The following is an 18,874-nucleotide window of genomic DNA, read 5'->3' on the forward strand; positions in this document are numbered from 1 at the left end:
AGCCCTTGTGTCCAACCTGGCCTTGAGCACTGCCAGGGATGGGGCAGCCACAGCTTCTCTGGGCACCCTGTGCCAGCGCCTTTGTAGTGAACAGGTCCTGGAACAGTCAGATGCAGGGTCTTCATTTAGAGCTATTCTCAACTTTACATGAGAACTTACTGCATACATGTGACAAATTCCTGCATTTCACTGGCTTTAGGACCTGAAAATACCACTATGCCTTGAATAGAGGGAATGGGATTTTCAGCACTCTCTGCACAAATAACCAAGTCTGGAAATTCCCTGCTTTCCCCATCAACAGCAGCTAAAAAAGGGAAACCAAACTGGAGGAGAAATAAACACAGTAAGTGGGAACTTCAAGTTTAAAAATATCAGCTCTCTTCATCTCTCCAGAAGTCAGAAATCAAGAGCTGTTCTCTGGCCCAGGATAAACCAGGGACAGGGTCTTTGCAAATACTTGGCAGGATTTGTGCTTCTGGGCCTGGATTTGTGTGAACATTGGTGCTGGGGGGATACACACCATGTAGTAGCCAGGAAGGAGCTTCTGTAAGAATTCAGCTTCTTTGTGCATCACAGTTTTTATGATGAATTCATCGTCGCTGGTGACATAGAAGAGAGAACCGCTGGCACCAGGGTTCGACAGCTCTATCAGAGGTTCATTACATAGGGAATACTAGGAAGGGAAAGAGAAAAAAGATCATGTTTTTAGGCTTCATTCATTGAACACTGAGTCCTACACCCTTGAGGGCTTTCCCCAGCATGCTGTCTCCCTGGAAGATGAAGGGGTAGCAAAGCTTCACTGAGAACTATTTTCATTATAGGGTAGGTCTAACCAAAGTGGATGGGCAGTTTATGACTAAGATTACAGTTCAGAGCATCCCAACTGCTGAGGATAAAGCTAATCATCTGCTTTCAGCAACATCCAGTCTTCATAATGACATCTTATCTTCTCCCACTGTGTGTGTCTGACATTTAGGCTTCTTTCAGAACATCACCACAAGTGCAGAGGGAAAGATGGGATCTTAAGAGACAAGACAATCTGCTCAGAGTACCACGTATCGCTGTGCTGGAGGGAAGAGAGTGCACTGCCTGTTCTTAGCAGCCTCCTCTGGCTTCGTGCTCCCTGTTACAGAGAAATCCCCATCTCACCCCTCAATCCTGCTGGAAACACACGAAAAGTATCAGACCAGGTGTCCAAACAAGAAGAGGGTCAGCACAGTGTAAGCACAGCAAAGGGGTCCAGCACCAGGAACTGGATTTGGAGGCCATTTCTAGACATCAGTATGCAAACAGCAGGTCCTCAAATGGCCCATGGTTAAAAAAGAAGTGCAAGCACACAAATGCCCTTTACAGCAGGTACCAACCCTAAGGTAACCATGTAGGTCAAATTCAGGGCAGCATCACACCAGAGCTGCCCCAGCAAGAGGTAAGATAGGGAGAGGGAGGGAGGGGATGTGAAGCACATAATCAGAGCAATAAATTCACTGCTCATCATGACATACTGAAAACGGCTTTCAGTTCTGCACAGATTAATGATCCAAGACTTTATCAAGTTAATTATCTCATGCATAATTAAGGCATTTGCTGCTGTGGCAGGCAAGAGACAATCAGGGGAAGCAGAAACAAGAAATCAGAGCTGTGACCTCTGCAGCTGAGGCAGGCTCTTTGCCTCACCAAAGTTCTGAGCCACGCATCAAACCAGCCAGTGTTATCTTGGGTGGCACAGATGGGGACCACTGCTGCTGTCAAACCATGCAATGGCACAGATTTGTTTCTACTGGAAGGTGCTCAGCAACAACTGCTCCTGCCTACAGCTGAAGTCAGAAAAAAGGCCTATTAAAAAACCCTGTGCTCATTTGGGTGTGTTTCCTTCCCTAGCTCAATAAATGTCCTTCAGTTCTAAAGAGCAGGGCATCACATACATGCAAAGGACCAACTTCAACCCCAGTGCACTTCAAGCCCCGACAGCTTGTATTAGTGGGTATTTTAAAAACAGCCTTTCCAGCTCTAAGAAGCTTTCTGAGCACAAGAACAAGCTGTGTTTTCTTCTGTCTCTGTAAGATGATTAAAATAACTGCAACTCACATAGCTCTGAAGTGAGTACACAAGGAAAAGTTCCCATCTTTGTCCTCGGAGCCCCAGGGGACTTAGAGGTTGCACCCAGCAGAACACCATTCCTTGTGCTCGTAAACAGAGAGTTACTGTCATCCGAAGCAGCAGAGAGGGAACCCCACTGCACAGCTCACACAGCACACACAGATACAGATCACTCCCTTTCCCTCTAGTGGAACCCAGATACACCTCTTAGCAAATGAAGACATGGACTGAATGCTGCTAATCTTCCTGGGACCATCACTGGATCCCCTCCAAACCTGAGCACAGTACATAAATCCATAGCTTGTTCCCACTCCTTGCTGGGATCAGAACCATTCCTTATCTCTTTTTCTGTCCCTTTTAGGTAAGGATTGGTGGCAGCCTTGATTTAGGGGCAAATTTCTTCTCTCAAAGGAGGAAAGAGAGAAAGAAGAAAACAATCCATACCAAATAATCATCTGGACGAATCCCAAAGAGTTCTCGGAAGTACCGAAAAGCCACTGGTGCATAGGTCTTGAACCTGAAGTCAGCATAATGGTGAGCTGGAGTGAGATTACTTCCTTCACTGCACAGGAGAGACGTGGCATGAGCAGGGCCTCTGTATTACCACTCACAAGATAAGCAGAGTCACAGCAAGGCTACTGTATATTTAAGATGAATTCAGCTTTGCTAGAAGAAATCTTAGAACAACAAACCCCATCTTTCTTCTGTGGCCCAACAACAGGAAAATAGGTTTTAAATTATCTGAACCCAAGACACATGGTATAATTCCATGGCAGAAATTCTAGATTGACATGTAGAAATAAAATCATGGAGGAAGGCTAACAAAAGCAGACAGTACTGCATCTTGCATTGTACTTCCTTTCTGTGCTGCAGAATCTAGCACTTCCCACTGTTCTGTTTGAAGGTGATGGATGCATATTTAAAACACTCAGAGCATCCAACTCAGTGATCTAAAGACAGATGGAAGGAAGCTCTTTTGAAAAGAATCAGCGAGAAGAAGTAACTCATAGAATCACAAACTGGTTTGTGTTGAAGGCACCTTAAAGCTCTTCAGCTCCAGCCCTCTGCCATGGGCAGGGACACCTTTCACTAGAGCAGGCTGCTCATCTGTTTTGTTTCCCTGTCTCCATTACCTTGGGAAAAAAATGCTTTCCACCACGTAGAAGTCCTGCATTAGGACATCTCTCTCTGGCTTGGAGCTCAGATTGCCAACAGTGTACCCAATCCCCAGCTGGATGGCCCCCTTCAGAGTGGATGAGGTGGTCTGGCAGGAAAGAAAAGAGCAGTGAGTGTTTCACAACAGATTACCCCAGTAACATCCCATGGATTATGATACAGTCACGTCTATGGCTCCTGTGGGGTCATCTCAGGCACTACATACTGCTGAACAAATTCTACCAGCCGCTGAAGAGCCGAGTTAAGGCTTCCAGGTTTGCCATGTGCAAGATTATGCAGTAAAAGTGTGCTGCACAAAAAAACAATCTATCTCAGATTGGCAGCTACTGGGCCCCAACTTCTCAACCTCCACTTACACATAGCAGCTACTCCCACCGCACAAACCAAACCTTTTTGTAGGTGGTTTCACCAGAAGCATCAACGCTTCGATGACCAATCTTCTTCCCCTGGCCAGGCTGTCCTGGGAGTGATGGTCCCTGCAATGAAAGAGCATGGCTAAAGCCCAGACCAGAAGCTGAGCAAACAGCTGAAACTCCACCAATGACATGTAGGGGCTGGTTACTTTAAAGAAGGGCCAGGCTTTGGCTATTCCTTCAAGCAGCATGCAGAGAGAGTCAAGGTCAATTTCCCAAGGAACAACATTATCTCAGTGTCTCTCTAGAGTGCTGCACAAACCCATCCTCTCCAAAGTGATGTCTACAGCAGACAATGGATAATTTTGTTCCGACTACAGCTGTTCTTTGTGTTTTAGCTCTGAATCAAGAGCTGGAGCTATTTCTGCTCCAAGCGCTTGGACTGCTCGTGCTAAAGGGCAGTGATTTTTCCTGCACAAATCTTCATTTCCTGCCCTGTTTCAAGCACTGAGCACAGCCAGGCTTGTTTCCAAGGGCTCCCCTCCTGGAAAAAGTGGAGCTATTTGTGCCCTAAGAGTGCAATCAACTTCCACATAAGTTGAGCTCCCTACTATGATTATTTCTGGGGATGCAGAAAAGAATCAAGTGTCACATCCCTGGCAGTTCCATGGGACGATGCTCAGCCTCTCAGGTGAGTGATGGAAAAATCAGATCAAACAAGAATCAGTTGAACACGCTGCCCTAAACCAAGAGCGTGGGCTTCAGGGAACAGCTTTGAGGTACAGATCCTCCCACAATATTCCCTGCTGCCAACTGGGAAGAGCTCTGCACCAGAAGGTAGCAGTGATTCAGCAGCCTGTGACCTGGATTAGGGGTGAGAGAAGATCAGTCCCTTGACATATTCCCTTGTTTCATGGCTTCACAAGTTGTAGGCTCCTTGGCTCACTCCCACGAGCAGGTGATACCCAACACAGAGCCCTGCACATGTCCAGAACACAGATCCTCTATTTATTACTTTCAGGTTCTGGTGTGGAAGAGGTGCTCTCAGGCAGTTACTATGAGACATCAGGGATGACATAACTAAAACTGGCCATGGGCTGGGCATAATCCCTTCACAACCCCTCTGTGGCTGTGGTAACGCCAACACAGGGACTCCAGAGACCTGCCACTAATTTTCCTTCTCCCAAATAACAGATCTCAAGTTTTCAGTCATCTTAAAGGTACTCTGGAATTCCGCTTTGCTCAGAAAAAGCCAGACAGAAGTGCTTCCCAGAGCTCTGTGTTCTCCTTTCCCAACACAGGATGTACAGGGCCAGCTTTACACATCTCACCTCGGTGACGGCTGCCCTCTTTGGTGCCAGACCTGAGGAGAGAAGGGAAGAGCATCAGTAAAAGTAGGGACATTGGGAAGAAGCCCAACAAGAGCCCCACCAAGAAACCAGCTGATGCTTTGCTCTGTCAAGCAAGCTGGAAAGCCTTTAAAGCAGCTGCTTTTGTTCAGTTTTCAGTTTCATCAGTGCAGCAGTCTGAAATGACAGGGGTAACCCAACCAATTCCACATCCAGAAGCAAAGATGCACACATTTTCTTAGCAATAATGTTTCTTAGAGGCTTCAGGAGACGGTTCTTGTAAATCCCTGCTGCAGGGCACTAGGTCCAGACTGCACCGAAGAGTCGGTTCCATAAGAAGCCCACAGAGACACTTAGGAAGCTGCTTTCCAGCCACTCAGAAAGCACTTGACAAACCACATTGATAATTGCATCTATTTATAGAACCCCACATCCAAATATACCACAGAAATGAATGCATCATTTATCTCTAGCACTGCCTTGGGGAGAAGCCACCATTACTCCATTACAGTGAACGGTGAGAAATTCGGGTTTTTAGACTAGGTATCTCAGAGATGGAAACATGAGCCCATGTCCAAGGCCTTGAGCACTGCCAGGGATGGGGCAGCCACAGCTTCTCTGGGCACCCTGTGCCAGCGCCTCAGCACCCTCACAGGGAAGAGCTTCTGCCTCAGAGCTCAGCTCAGTCTCCCCTCGGGCAGGTTCAAGCCATTCCCCTTGGCCTGGCCCTACAGGCCCTTGTCCCAAGCCCCTCTCCAGGTCTCTTGTGGGCCCCTTTAGGCACTTCCTCCTAATGTCTCATCTAAATCTCCCCTCTTTGAGCTTAAAGCCATTCCCCTTTGTTACATAAGCAAATTAATCACCCGGTTTTGTGCTCAAAACTCACTTCTTGAGCCCAAGACAATACAACTCTGACCATTCAACAAGAAGCCCTGCAGTGCTGCAGGAGATACGGCACTAAGTGAGCATCATGAGCATTCAGGGCATGAGCTGGAGCAGCAAGTCAAGACCACAGAGGAACTCCAAGGGGCAAATGCTGCTCCAAGCTGGAAGTCACTGGGAGCACACTGTGGCGCAGGGACACTGCGCTCCCCCTGCCATGGCCGCTCTTCTGCTGCACTAATCTCTGTTCTGCACTTTGTCACCGTTCCAGAGCAGGAGATTAGCTTGAATTTGTGATAATTACCACAAGCTGCTCTCATCCCCAGCTCCTAAGTGTCTGCTGCTGTACAGGTACCAAGAGTGGAATCAACGCCAATACTTGTGCCATGGATAAGGTGATCCGGGCATGAGGAGCTGTGGATCTCAGGGAGAAATGATGCTTCAGGTGGACAAGGGCATCACCAGCAAAACCTCCCCCCCCCCCCCAAATCAGCTTTATAAAATTGACTTGTTTAGGCAGAAAATGAGAACAAATCTTGCACTGCCTCCTTGGCTGTGCTCATCTCAACCAAGCTGACAGATGGCCTTGTGAGACCCAACAACTCCAGATTAAATTTGGGGGTTATACAGCCACAGGAGACAGCACCTGGGTCTGTGGGGAGCAAGAGCTCTGCCGTGGGAAGGTTCAGCTCTTTATAAGCTGATTGAGATGATCCTTAACCTATTTGGTGCTGCATCATGGGGGGGTATTCAGGAATGTCATAAGTGGCTCTGGAAGGGGAACCCTGGGATGAAACCCCAGCTTTCCACCCTGCCCGGGTCTTGCACCACACATCGCCTGACCCGCTGCCTTCAACCTCTTCTCATCTGGGCACAGCTCTGACCAAGGCTCAAGCTCCTCTGCAGCCTCAGAGCTGAATGCCTTGGTTGTAGCATTCAGGAGCTCTCATCCCTGATTCAGCATCTGCTGTTTTATACGCCTCACTATTCACAGCCGTGATGCTGGCACCCCACAGGACAGGGATGGATTTACTCCAGGAAAGCCTCTGTACAGTCAGCGTCCAACACAAAAAGAGACTCGAGTTTTAGCCCTGCCTCCCCTGAAAGGGCCTCCCCTGTGACTCCCAGAAGCAGTCAGGGATAAGCAACCCCATTTCATCCCCTGTTCCCCTCCTCTCACCTCCCACACCAGCTCCATGCCTCGTTTTGCCGTTTCAAGCACACAGGAACCACCTCCACTTTGGGGAAGGAAGATGACATTTGCAAACCAGGATCTGCTGCACCACCCCTACGTGCCACACTCCTTTCCCAAGCCCTTTGCCTTCTCTGGTTGAACATAAACTCAGGAGGGAAAGGAACAGCCTGGCTTGTGCAAATTAAAGGAAAGAGCTCAATGTACCTGCTAGGATGGAGAGGGCCTTGGGGCGCTGCTCAGCTTGCTCTGCTCCTTTCCACCCCTGCTCTGCAGGTTCCTCAAGGACCCTGCCACCTTCAGCAACCCCCTCCAGGCTTCTGCTTGAGGGTTTTCAACTCCAAAGCCCAGAAGCTGCTCCCTCACCAGCACTTCCCCCCCCCGAGGATCAAGTGATTTGAGCCCTCCGTGGTTCAGCCCAGTGAGGGCTGCTCAAAGCAGAGCTCCCAGATGGAGCACTGCCACTGCAAGGGCATTGAGCACTGCCAGGGATGGGGCAGCCACAGCTTCTCTGGGCACCCTGTGCCAGCGCCTCAGCACCCTCACAGGGAAGAGCTTCTGCCTCAGAGCTCAGCTCAGTCTCCCCTCGGGCAGGTTCCCTCTTTTTCTTTTATGCAAGAACTCTTTCTGCTTCAGAAATCCATCTGCTCATTCAGGCTCCGGAGGCAGGGCAGGAGCGGAAGATGCAGAGGGGCTGTTAACACATTCCTCCCTTGGCGGCAGGTGGGGATGGCATCCTGGGTGTTCACTTCCCCAGGGCCACACTGCTGATGTAGGACACATCATGCTGAAGTGCTTCCTCACCAGCTCAGCAGAAAAGCACTTCCAGCACTGCAGCCCAATTACAGCAAGAAGCGAGCAGGACAAGAGCAGGGAAATGAAACTGAGAAAGAAGTGATTTGTTTCCTTGTCTCCGATCAGCTGTGTGCAGGGAACAAAAAAGGACAATTTTGGAGGGCTTTAGCCCAAGCTGCGTGACACAGCAGCCACAAAAGCAAAACATCTCATCAAGAGGAGCACACAATAGCTGATCCCCAGCAGCAGCAGCGGCTGCAGCCGCTCGGCTCCACGCTCCACTCTGCAATTATGCAATCCAGTGGGATGTTCAGGCAAACATCTGCTCCATGGGAAAGGTGCAGCCTTATCTGAACACAGTGTTCCTGCTCCTTTCCACTCTGCTAGTCACAGGAGTGGAACAAAACAGGCTCTCCAGCACAGTTGGGATGCCAGCCTCTTCCCAGCCTCTGGCTCCTCTCTTCATTACAGCCTTCAAGTCCAGATCCGTGTACAAAACTTGCAGTAAAGCTTGATGAGGGTTAATTAGACAGCAGACATCCCAGCAGGAAGCATAACCTCTCCAGGACAGAGTCAGCTCTGTGACGACATCCAGGCACAGCGGCACCATGCTAAAACCACGACGCCAATTTAAAGTGAGCCCATAAAAGGCTGAAGGACTTTGAAGTTACATTCCTCACTGCCTTCCAGAGGAGCTACAGCAACAGCCAGCTGTCCCCTTACCTTTGCTCAGGGGTATGATACGCTGCAGGTCACAATCCACCAGCACCACTCACTGTAGTGTCTCCTGGCTCCTGGGAGAGCTGCAGGTCGCCAGCAAGACAAGAGACAACCTCCTGTTGCCTTCCTAGCTGCAAAAACATCAGGGACACGAATGCAGCACATGACCCTGAGCAGCCCCTGGGATTCTATTTGTGTGTTCAGATAGAGTTTTCAGCTGCCACAAGATCCCAGATTACTGTTTCCCAAGGCCAGGTCAGAGAAGCACAAATCAGCTCTGCGAATGCTTGGTCCAGAATTTACTTCCTGCCTTTGTTTTCTGAGCACTGCTCCAAATCTGCTGCCTGCAGGCTCCTGCCTAGAAGCAGGATTCAGCACTTGAAACATGTGCAGTGTCCTCGGTGCAGGGTAGATGCTCCAGTGGATCCTCCAAGTGCCACTAATAAAGACAGAGAAGAGCTGACTAATCACAGTTTAAGATCCCAACAGTTTAAACCCAACTGGTTCAGGTTGGAAAACAACTTAAAGCTCCTCCAGCTCCAACCCCTTCCATGGACAGGGACCCCTTCCACTGGAGCAGCTTGCTCCAAGCCCCTGTGTCCAACCTGGCCTTGAGCACTGCCAGGGATGGGGCAGCCACAGCTTCTCTGGGCACCCTGTGCCAGCGCCTCAGCACCCTCACAGGGAAGAGCTTCTGCCTCAGAGCTCAGCTCAGTCTCCCCTCGGGCAGGTTCAAGCCATTCCCCTTGGCCTGTCCCTACAGGCCCTCGTCACAAGCCCATCTCCAGGTTTCTTGTAGCCCCTTTAGGCACTGGAAGACTGTAACAAGGTCTCACATTGTAAAAGCAGCCAGACTGGGCTTCCCAAGGAGCCAAAATGAGCACCTGGGCACACTGAAAGGCACAAACCAACCTCCATGTCTCTTCTTTCACTCCAAACATGCAGCTTCAGCCCTCAGCCAGCAGGTCCAGGGTAACCACTGGAGAGGAGATGGCACAACAGGGAGCAGAAACCAGAATCTCAGCAACCTCCAGGAGAAGGCAGCTCTTTCCAACCTGCCCTTTTTCCAGGCAGGCAGGGTGACCTACTTGGATTATTAAACACGTTTTCTCCACATAAACCAACACTGCCTGAGGAGGCTCACAAACATCAAGGAAGCTGCAGTATCACATCACAAGTTTGGGGGGCTTCCCCACTCCTTCAGTGTGGCTCCCATCAGCAGAAAGAGCTGCAGCACCCTGGGCACAGAGAGCTGCTTCTGGAGAGCCTGGAGAAACAAGTAAGAGGATAAAGCAATCTGAGACAACTTTGGCTTGGGACATGGCAACTCCTTATAGGCTTGACACTCAAAGCCATCCAGTTTTCCCTGGAGCGCTTGCTGATGGATCAGTTTTGGGATTGTCTACACAAAAGCTTGTGCTGGTTGAACACTGGATGGTCTTTAAGGTCCCTTCTAACCCAAACCAGTCCATGAATCTACGCTTCTGTCACTTTTGGGAGCAGTCAGGGATAAGCAACCCCATTTCATCCCCTGTTCCCCTCCTCTCACCTCCCACACCAGCTCCATGCCTCGTTTCGCCGTTTCAAGCACACAGGAACCACCTCCACTTTGGGGAGGGAAGATGACATTTGCAAACCAGGATCTGCTGCACCACCCCTACGTGCCACACTCCTTTCCCAAGCCCTTTGCCTTCTTTGGTTGAACATAAACTCAGGAGGGAAAGGAACAGCCTGGCTTGTGCAAATTAAAGGAAAGAGCTCAATGTACCTGCTAGGATGGAGAGGGCCATGGGGCGCTGCTCAGCTTGCTCTGCTCCTTTCCACCCCTGCTCTGCAGGTTCCTCAAGGACCCCACCAGCTCCCCCCAACAACTCCCTGTTCATGTGAGGATACCTGCAAGGCTGGGACCAGGCACAGGACAAGGAATTAGAGGCTGGAAAAAAAGAAAACTTCACTGTAGCTATTCCCAAAACTTAAGCTGATAAACAGCAGAGGATGCTGTTACTGAGAGGGCAGGAGGATGCCTCTGCACATCAGCTTCTCTGGGCACTCCTCCAAAGCATCTCAGCCTGTCTTGGCAGAGTCAAAGAAATCACTTGAGCTGCTTTGTCAGAGCAGACAGCAGATAAGACAACCCTCAACCCAGCACTCAGACAGGGACAAATGATCCCCCCCCACTTTCTCTCTCAGCCCCTTCTCACAGAGGGCTCTGCAGCTAAACAAACTTGGCACCTCCAGTCCAGGAGGAATGGGCCAGATCTTCTATTGCTTCCACCATTTAAAAGTATCTTCTATAGATGCTACTTGATGAGAGCTCACTCCTCTTGCCCATTAACAGTTCAGAATTATTCTCTGACTACATTAAAATAGAACTCAAGAAAGAAATTCACGTCCGCAAGTCTCCCATTTCCTGACCTGGTAAAAGACATGCTGAAGTCCAGCTCCTACAGTCCCAGCAGTAAAGAAATCTCTGAACTTGCACAACCACCACCTACCACCAGGATATACACAATAAGCACAGCTTTAGAACTGCGGGAGCTCCATGTCCCAACCAGCAGCCATCTCCAAAGGGAAAACAAGTTGCTTTGTCTCAGGCCACCCTTCACAAGCCATCCTGCACTGGTAATGAGTGAGGTATTTCCTGATTTACTCCACAGCCAAAGCTGCTCATCTAAATCCTCTCAGATTTCATTCTGCTCTTGCTAATGTTGCTTGACAGAGCTTCTCCAAAGGTCCTCAAACACTGGAGACTCAAGAGGGGATTTCAGGCTGGGGCTGCGCACAGTGTGCGTCACTGGGTGTAAAGTCCTTTTGGTAGGCTGCTCACATCAGGTTGAGTCAAGTCTCCTTCACACCACACTTGGGGCTGCCACGGGTGCTGCTGACGACGCTGTGACGTACCTGGTCTCTGTGAGCAGAGTTTCAGTCGGGTGCTCCTGCTCTGCTTTAACACAGGCACCTGAGCAGATGGAACAAAACAAGCTCCAGCAATGGAATGTGCTGCCAAAAACCATAACTCAAAGTTTCAGCAAGTGCTGCTTCCCTCCCTGGGATCCTGGCTGGAACCTGGCACCTTGTGACTCAGCTACTGCCTGAAAATAAGGCACCTAAAACCCAGTAACACTTAAAACCACTTCTAGAGCTCTTAGTAGGAAAACCAAGCAGGTGAGACACAGGTAGATGGCAGGAAGAGATAACCTTATTTTCTTTAATTCTTATTTTCTTTAATAAGCATTTTCTGGCACTTCCAGCCCAGAAGCCTCTTTCTCACAAGTGTCCCAGATAGTTAAACCAGTGACTCCTGCTTAACATCGGCATGGAAACAAACATCCAGCCCTCAGGACTAAGGAGGAGAAAGGCTATGTCATCATTTCTCTTCCATCACAACTCATTTAAGCCTGAAGAGAGGATGGGCTGAGGGGAAGTACCCTGGAATTCAAAAACCCAACAGTATGCCCATCACAGACTACAACATGAAGCACAACGTGCACCCCCGGAAAAGCTTTAGTCTCTTGTAACATGTTAGGATTACAAGGGGGAAAAAGTAGTAAATGAAGCAAAGGCAATTGTTCACCTTCAGATTTCAGCTCTGAGCCCTGAACAAACAGTCCTTCCCAACACAAAGCCATCACATAACTTGTGCTGTTTAAACCCACAAATAATCCCCACCCGGTAAGCCAAACTGAGGAAAGCCCTCATGTGCCTTACTTCTGCATTCCACCTAAGCCAATGCTTGCCCTGTGACTGAAGAGCACCCCACTGAACTGCAGCTTCCAGGCACTGATGTTCTGCTGTCTCTGCTCCACCTTTGAAGTTAGGGACTCTTTTACATCCCTACAGCTTGCATTTCTGCCAGCAAATTCCACACTGCCCCCATCAACACACATCCAAACAGATGGTGAGAGCACCACTGAATGCATACAGCAAGAAAAACTGTCATTTTGAAGACAACACCCATTTAAAGTGACATTTAAAAGGAAGACAAGCGGTTTCAGGTATTGCATCTGCCCTCTTCTGATTACATCACTCCTTCCTCTCAGTGTGGGGATGCTGCAGAACCGACTGCATGGACAGGAATAGTGAAAGAAATTAAAGAAATCGAAGAGAACCAAGTTTCATATCAGCATCTAAATGGAGTGCCTGACTGCTTGAAGTGCCATCAGGCAGGCATTCAGAGAAGGAGCACTCAGCCAGATGATGGTTTCAGCCAGCTGCCTCCCTTTGAAAAATGCAGAAATGGACAATTTTGCCTTGAAAAACGCAAAGAAAAAAACTCAACAACTTGGTCCATCCAATAAGCAGAAAGACTACAGAAAGAAAACCGCTGCAGCATCCTTATCATCAGCTGCTTTATCCTGCCCACACCAGAGGCTTTGTGTCCAGCTCCCCAACACCAGAGGGATGCGGAGCTGTCGAGGGGAGTCCAGAGGAGGCCACGGAGCTGCTGCGAGGGCTGGAGCAGCTCTGCTCTGGAGCCAGGCTGAGAGAGCTGGGCTGGGGCAGCCTGGAGAAGAGAAGGCTCCTGAAGGGGAGACCTGAGAGCAGCTCCAGTGCCTAAAGGGGCTGCAGGAAAGCTGGAGAGGGGCTTGGGACAAGGGCCTGTAGGGACAGTGGCCACCTCAGCCACCAGTGATCTAAACCTGAACTTACTTGAGGTGACAGAATATAAAGCAACAACTGAGAATGGTGAGCTCCAAGGGGAAGAGAATTCTACCTGGCAATTTAAACACCATCTTGCCAGGCAGCAAATGAAAGGTTCCCATCAGCACAGTCCCAAGAGCTGCTACATCCTAATGACCACAAACAAGGCAAAGCTGCCCTGGTCTGATAATCTGTTAATTCCCCCGAGCTCAGGAAGTGGAGCTTGGCCACACAGAACAAAGCCAGGAGCTCGAGGCATGCGGGGTTCCCAGCACAGCTAATCCACAGGCCCTTTTGGAAGTGGTGCCGTACCTGCCCTGGTTGGCCTTGTGACAAACCTCGGGCTGTGACCTGGTTTCCTCTGCCCTGAGCAGCAGGAACAGTCCAGGAGAGCTACCCAATGTGGGTCCTGGCTTCCCAACCACCACTCACAACAGGCAGGTCTGCAGTGGTGGAGATGCCACAGAATCCACCAACCCATTTTCAGCTCTTCTCCCAGGAAGCCCTTCCCAGCCTCTCCAACAGCAGTTTCTGCAAACACACAGATTCTGCTGATGGAGAATGAGGAGATGAGGACTGTGGAAGCAACCTGGTCCAGTGGAAGGTGTCCCTGCCTGTGGCAGCAGCTGGAACTGGATGAGCTTTAAGGTCTCTCCCAACACAAACCAGTCTGGGACTCTATGTTTCTAATACCCATTTATCAGAGATGCAACAGCACAGGATACGCGATCTCCACACTGCTATTCTTCAAGTACCAACTATTCCAGCCTGTTTCTGTGTTAAATTAAGAGACCCCATCACACCCTGACTCCAGTTGTCCACACTTGTATTTTTTAAGGAGAATTAGGGAAGTGCTTTTGCTGTATCCAAAACAAGAGGGAAGAGAAGCAAATGGGCTAACTCCTGGTGAAAGACAGAGCCTCTCCCCAGTGCTGTGAGCCAACGGAACACGTTGTGGTTGGCAGTGACCAGCTCACAGTGAACACGTTGAAGCCTCCCCATCTCCTTCTGCCGCAGCACATGCTCTGACTCAGGCGGGTTATTCACCGCAAGCCAGTGCGAAAACCCACATGGAAGCTGGGGAAGCCACAAGAACACACGCTGGAAGATGGTGATGCTTAATTAGGGGTTGACAGTGTTTTCTGCTTCAGCGCGGGGGTGAGCAGAGACAGAGCGACACAGGAGCTGCTCCATCACTTTTAGCTCTTTAATTACAGAAAACCTTTCCCAGGAAGTCCTGAGGTTAACTCAGCTCCTGACAACACTGGCAAACTCACACAAGCACCAGGCTGCTTTCAGGAATGGAGTCTTTCTAAGAGCTACCTATAGAAGGAAAAACCCCAATGTCACCTTATTGTCATGGGCTGCTGTAGGGCTGTTTGGAGCCCTACATGCGCTCTCTGCACAAGTGTCTTTGAGGAAAGGAGGTGTGAGGCTTTAAAAGACCCCTTTTAAACTTTGCAGAGTCTATAGAGCATGCCCCATGCTGCTCCTGCCAGCTTCCCCAGCACCACAGGCTCTGGGGAGAGCAAGGAGGATGCATTCATGGGATCAGATCACCCAGGAGGGCAGGACCAGCTTTGGTTCCTGTTTTCCAGCAGCTCTGTCCCCACACTGGAGCCTGTCGAAGGTCACTACCACCTAAACACAGCCAAACCTTCCTTGTGCTGGGAGCTCCAGAGCGTTTCCCCCTCCAACATCCAGAGATGGACAAGAGTAATCAAAGGTGACAGATGCGAGCAGCAGGCAATGGGAAGGGCTTTGTCAGGGGCTCGCACACCCACTGCTGGACTTGACTGGCTGCAACTGGGAGATGGGTTCATGAAGGAAGCGAGCACTGGAATTCCTGCTGCTGCCTTCCAGGCTGCAGCCACCTTATATGGGAAAATCAGATTTAATAAGATTGTGCATCTGGCAAGAGCCCATAATGGTCATGTCAGTGAATCACTTCAATAATCGTTCCCAAATGATGCACTGCTCATACTAAATCCACTCAGGTCATTCCCTGAGGAGCCCTTCTGGAGAGGCCCAGCGAGCTTCCCAAGTGGGACACAGTGGCAGCTTTGCCAGCAGCAGATCCAGGGCTGCTGGAACGGACTGTTATAGACAGGTCAATGCCAAACGCTACTTAATGAAAATGAGATTAATCATTCTTCGTCCTGGGTTCTCAGGGATTCGATCTCCAGCCTGGCCTGACACGGATACAGATGGGCTCAGCATCCTTCAGGGCACTGCCTGGATCTCTGTGCCATCCAAACGCTGCCATTCAGAGCCCCCAGGCCCCATAATCCCATTTGCTTTCCCATTTGCAGATTCAGATCTTAAAGGACAATTAATTTGCCCGAGCAGCCTGAATTCTATTTTCGCTGCCTTCCTCCTTCCCTGCAGCTGAGCTGTGACTTATTGACTGTGAAGGAACCGCAGGGTCTTTACAAGTTCAGGGCACAGGGTGTTTTTGCGTCTGTTTTTGCTGAGCTGACTCCCTCTGAAATCATCTTTGCTACCACCATTTCATGGGCAGGAGGCATGTGACAGCCAGCAAAGCTGTGAACCAGCATCATGCTGGGGATGATGTTTACATTTGATTTTTCCTCAGGCTGAGAAGTTCTCTCCCATTTCCCTCTCCATCACCTCGGTATGGATTGAGCTGCATGGGGTGGAATTCTTCTCTTATTTCTAATTTTCTCATTGAGACAAAACAATGCTGCCAGCAGCCCTTCAAAGTCACCTAGAAGTGATCACGGCAAAGAGGGAAGAGCTGGGTGCTCTCCCAGCACAGATTGGCTTATGGATGCTGTCAGCATCCAGCAACACAGAGAGCTCCACTTTGCTACCTCCAGCTCTGGGTGCAGTGAGACAACTTGTCATTTCAGCTTCCTAAAGCAGAGAATTCAACCCTGAACACCATGCTGGAGGTTTCTGCCCAGACTCCAAGCCATAAATGATGGGAAGGCTGCAACACATGGAACAGGAAATGCGAGAATTGGAAGTAAATCAGACATCAATTTTCCTTCCCCATTAGGCTGAGGATTTCCACCTTTGCAAGCGGTGGAGACCAGCTTTGCCACCCATGTGTGCCAACAGCTCTCCAATAACTTGAGTGCCTTTGGAGAAAAGGAGGTTTCCAGGTGCTCTGTCTCCTGGGTAGAGGGATGATGATGATGTGCCCTCTCCCCACCCAACCATTCCTGAAGGATCCCCATGTTCCTGCCACCCTGCAGGCACACAGAGCCTGCACACCCACCTCTACTTGTGCCAACAGCTCTGCTATTCACACCAGAATGGGTGAATGGCCCCTGCAGTCCCTTCCCAGGGGGTGAGGGTGGGGATCCAGGGAGGAGCACAGAAGCTATTTATACCCATTACATTCTGAAGCACCCTTTTCCAGCATGGTGGTGAGAAAACTTACAAACCTCAGCTCTGGGTTCTCGGAAAGGGCCAAACTGGGGCTGTGTGCTCCTGCGCGAAAGGAGGTTTTCTCCCTCAAAGACTTCCAAAAGCTCTCTTCAGAAGCCTCTCCATGCCTCACGTCAACTAAGTCAGGCTTCCTTCCCATGCCTTTCTGCCCCTCTCCATCCAGTTTTACTAACCAGCTCCCCTTGATACCTACTGAGCACTTGGGGCAGGTCTTCACTGACCTGACCCATGCTCTGGCTTACCCCCACCAGATCCATTTAGCCAAAGCCCAGCACCAGCTACCCTTGCTCAGCAGCACAAAGCCAGGGATCAGATTCTGGCTGTGCTGGTGACTCTCCATCCTTCACCCATGTCACGATCCCTGTGGGGAGCGGCACGAAGGACGTGCAGAGACGGGTCAGGAGTGATGAGCTTCACCAGGCACAGTCCTGACCCAAGAGCAGCAGAGCCATCGAGCGCCAGCCCCTGCCCCTCCATACAATACCCACGAGCTGCTGTCACACTGTCCTCAGCCCTCCCAGGAGCTCCATTTGCAAACTGAGGCCGAGTGACACAGTTTGGACGTGACCCAAGTGAGGAGTAGGCAACTTGACTCAGGGAATCAAAGCAGCAGTGAGATGTCTGGCTCTGATTCAAGTGTTTTTTACTATCAGCGTCAGGTAAGCCAGCCCAGCCTTATATATTCAGAGTTACTTGTAAAGAGAAGGAAAACACACACTCCTCCTTAAACCCAATGGTCTTGGCGTGAGCAACAACCCTGTCCCCTCCCCAAAACACAGGAAGGTGGCAGAGAAGTCAGAAGGATGAAGAGTATTGTAACTGTGCATTGCCAAGAGGCTCTCCCCGCATCCCAGGCTGGAAGCCCACAGAATGCTCCCAACAAAGAGGTCCAAAGGCAAGCTGAGCACAGCTCTTTCCCTTCACAGCAAAGGACTGCAGCAGGAGTGCTGGGGACAGCTTTCCACATGCCTCACACAAAATTACCCCTCACTTCCAGCCCTCCAGACAGCGGGTGACACCCATGACACAATCACAGCTCCCACTGGCATTGCTGGGGGTTTAGCACTAATGAGCCTCATTTAAAGCCTCAGAACAAGGAAATCTGCTGTCATAACACAGCCAAAACCCGTCCACCACGTAGCAGGCTCAGAATGAACTTGGGACTCAGGCGGGTGATTGGGGGCATCCTGTCAGACCCACAAAATCAACCCAAGAGCAGGGCAGGGCTCTGCAGCCCCACACAACTCAAAAACCAGCAATTAAGAGGTTGTTAATGAGCTATAAATTATAAGGCAGCAGAGGCAGGATTGCTTGGACAGCCCCACATGTCCGACCCTGCCAAAGGGGAACCCAGAATCCTCTGTTAATGCTGTCAATGGTGCTGTCAGGCTGGGGCTTGTTCCCTGCCTCTTGAAGATAGTTTTCTAGGGGCCCCAGCAGCCCCCCCCCCCCCAAGCAAGGCAGGCCCCCCTGGAGCCGCAGCAGCCCCCCAAGCAAGGCAGACCCCCCTGGAGCCCCAGCACCCCCCAAGCAAGGCAGGCCGCCCTGGAGCCCCAGCATCCCCCCAAAGCAAAGCAGAAGCCTCCCGGGGGGGGTGGCGAAACCATTGAGGACCCGGGGGGGGACGGGGGTTGCTGCAGTTGGACGGGACCACGCGGTACCCCGGGGGTGGCACACTGCGGGTGGGGGCGGTTGGACTGAACCACTCCGAGCCCCCCCCCATGGGATCCAAGGCACAACGCGGAGCACTGCCGGGAGGTACCACTCAGCCCCCCGCGGGGGGTGCAGCTGGGCTGAACCACTCCGAGCCCGAGGGGAAGCCGTGCCGCGGGGGGTCCGCCGGGATCGGGTGAACGGCGGCACGCGGGGGAACCGGCCGGGGCCGGTGCTGCCGCCCGGTGCTCGCAGCGCGTTACCTCCTGCCGCGTCCAGGCCCCCCGCGCCGGCCTCCGGGGGGGCTCCGGCGCCCTCCACGGACGAGCCCTCCTCCTCCTCGGACACATCGGGCTCCATGGCGGGCGCTCGGCAGGCCCGGGGCAGGCCCCGGCCCGCGTCCGCCGCCTCCGCCGCGCTCCTCCCGGCCCCGGCCGCCGCCGCTGAGGAGGCTGGGAGCAGCCAGCACCATAGAGCGCGGGAGGTGCCGCGGACAGACACGCCCCAGAGCTGCAGGGCGGAAGAGGCACCGGAAGTAGAGCGAGCCTTTTCCGCCGGGGTTAATCGCGACGCGGGAGGGGGGTCTATCGCGATAGCCC

General features: G+C 51.2%; 1 protein-coding gene across 4 annotated transcripts in view; it reads right to left on the reverse strand.

Moving 5' to 3' along the window:
• Window positions 1-18,840, reverse strand: part of PIP5K1C (phosphatidylinositol-4-phosphate 5-kinase type 1 gamma) — a 31,906-nt gene extending 13,066 nt beyond the window's left edge. For all 4 annotated transcript variants that reach the window (XR_009725836.1, XR_009725834.1, XR_009725835.1 and 1 more), the window contains exons 1-6: window positions 18,539-18,840; window positions 4,958-4,989; window positions 3,663-3,749; window positions 3,231-3,361; window positions 2,542-2,659; window positions 521-673 (exon numbers count right to left, since the gene is read on the reverse strand). Coding sequence is in view for 1 of the 4 variants with exons in the window: in XM_061355789.1 (XP_061211773.1) it covers window positions 521-673; window positions 2,542-2,659; window positions 3,231-3,361; window positions 3,663-3,749; window positions 4,958-4,989; window positions 18,539-18,635 (618 nt within the window). In the remaining 3 variants the exon portion in view is untranslated. The remainder of the gene's footprint in view (window positions 1-520; window positions 674-2,541; window positions 2,660-3,230; window positions 3,362-3,662; window positions 3,750-4,957; window positions 4,990-18,538) is intronic.
• Between the last annotated feature and the right edge of the window lie 34 nt (window positions 18,841-18,874).

The sequence above is a fragment of the Neopsephotus bourkii genome, unplaced genomic scaffold (genome assembly GCF_033783945.1).
Source record: "Neopsephotus bourkii isolate Nb327-2 ecotype Australia unplaced genomic scaffold, CSIRO-AGI_Nbou_v1 NB_838, whole genome shotgun sequence".
Classification (NCBI taxonomy): domain Eukaryota; kingdom Metazoa; phylum Chordata; class Aves; order Psittaciformes; family Psittacidae; genus Neopsephotus; species Neopsephotus bourkii.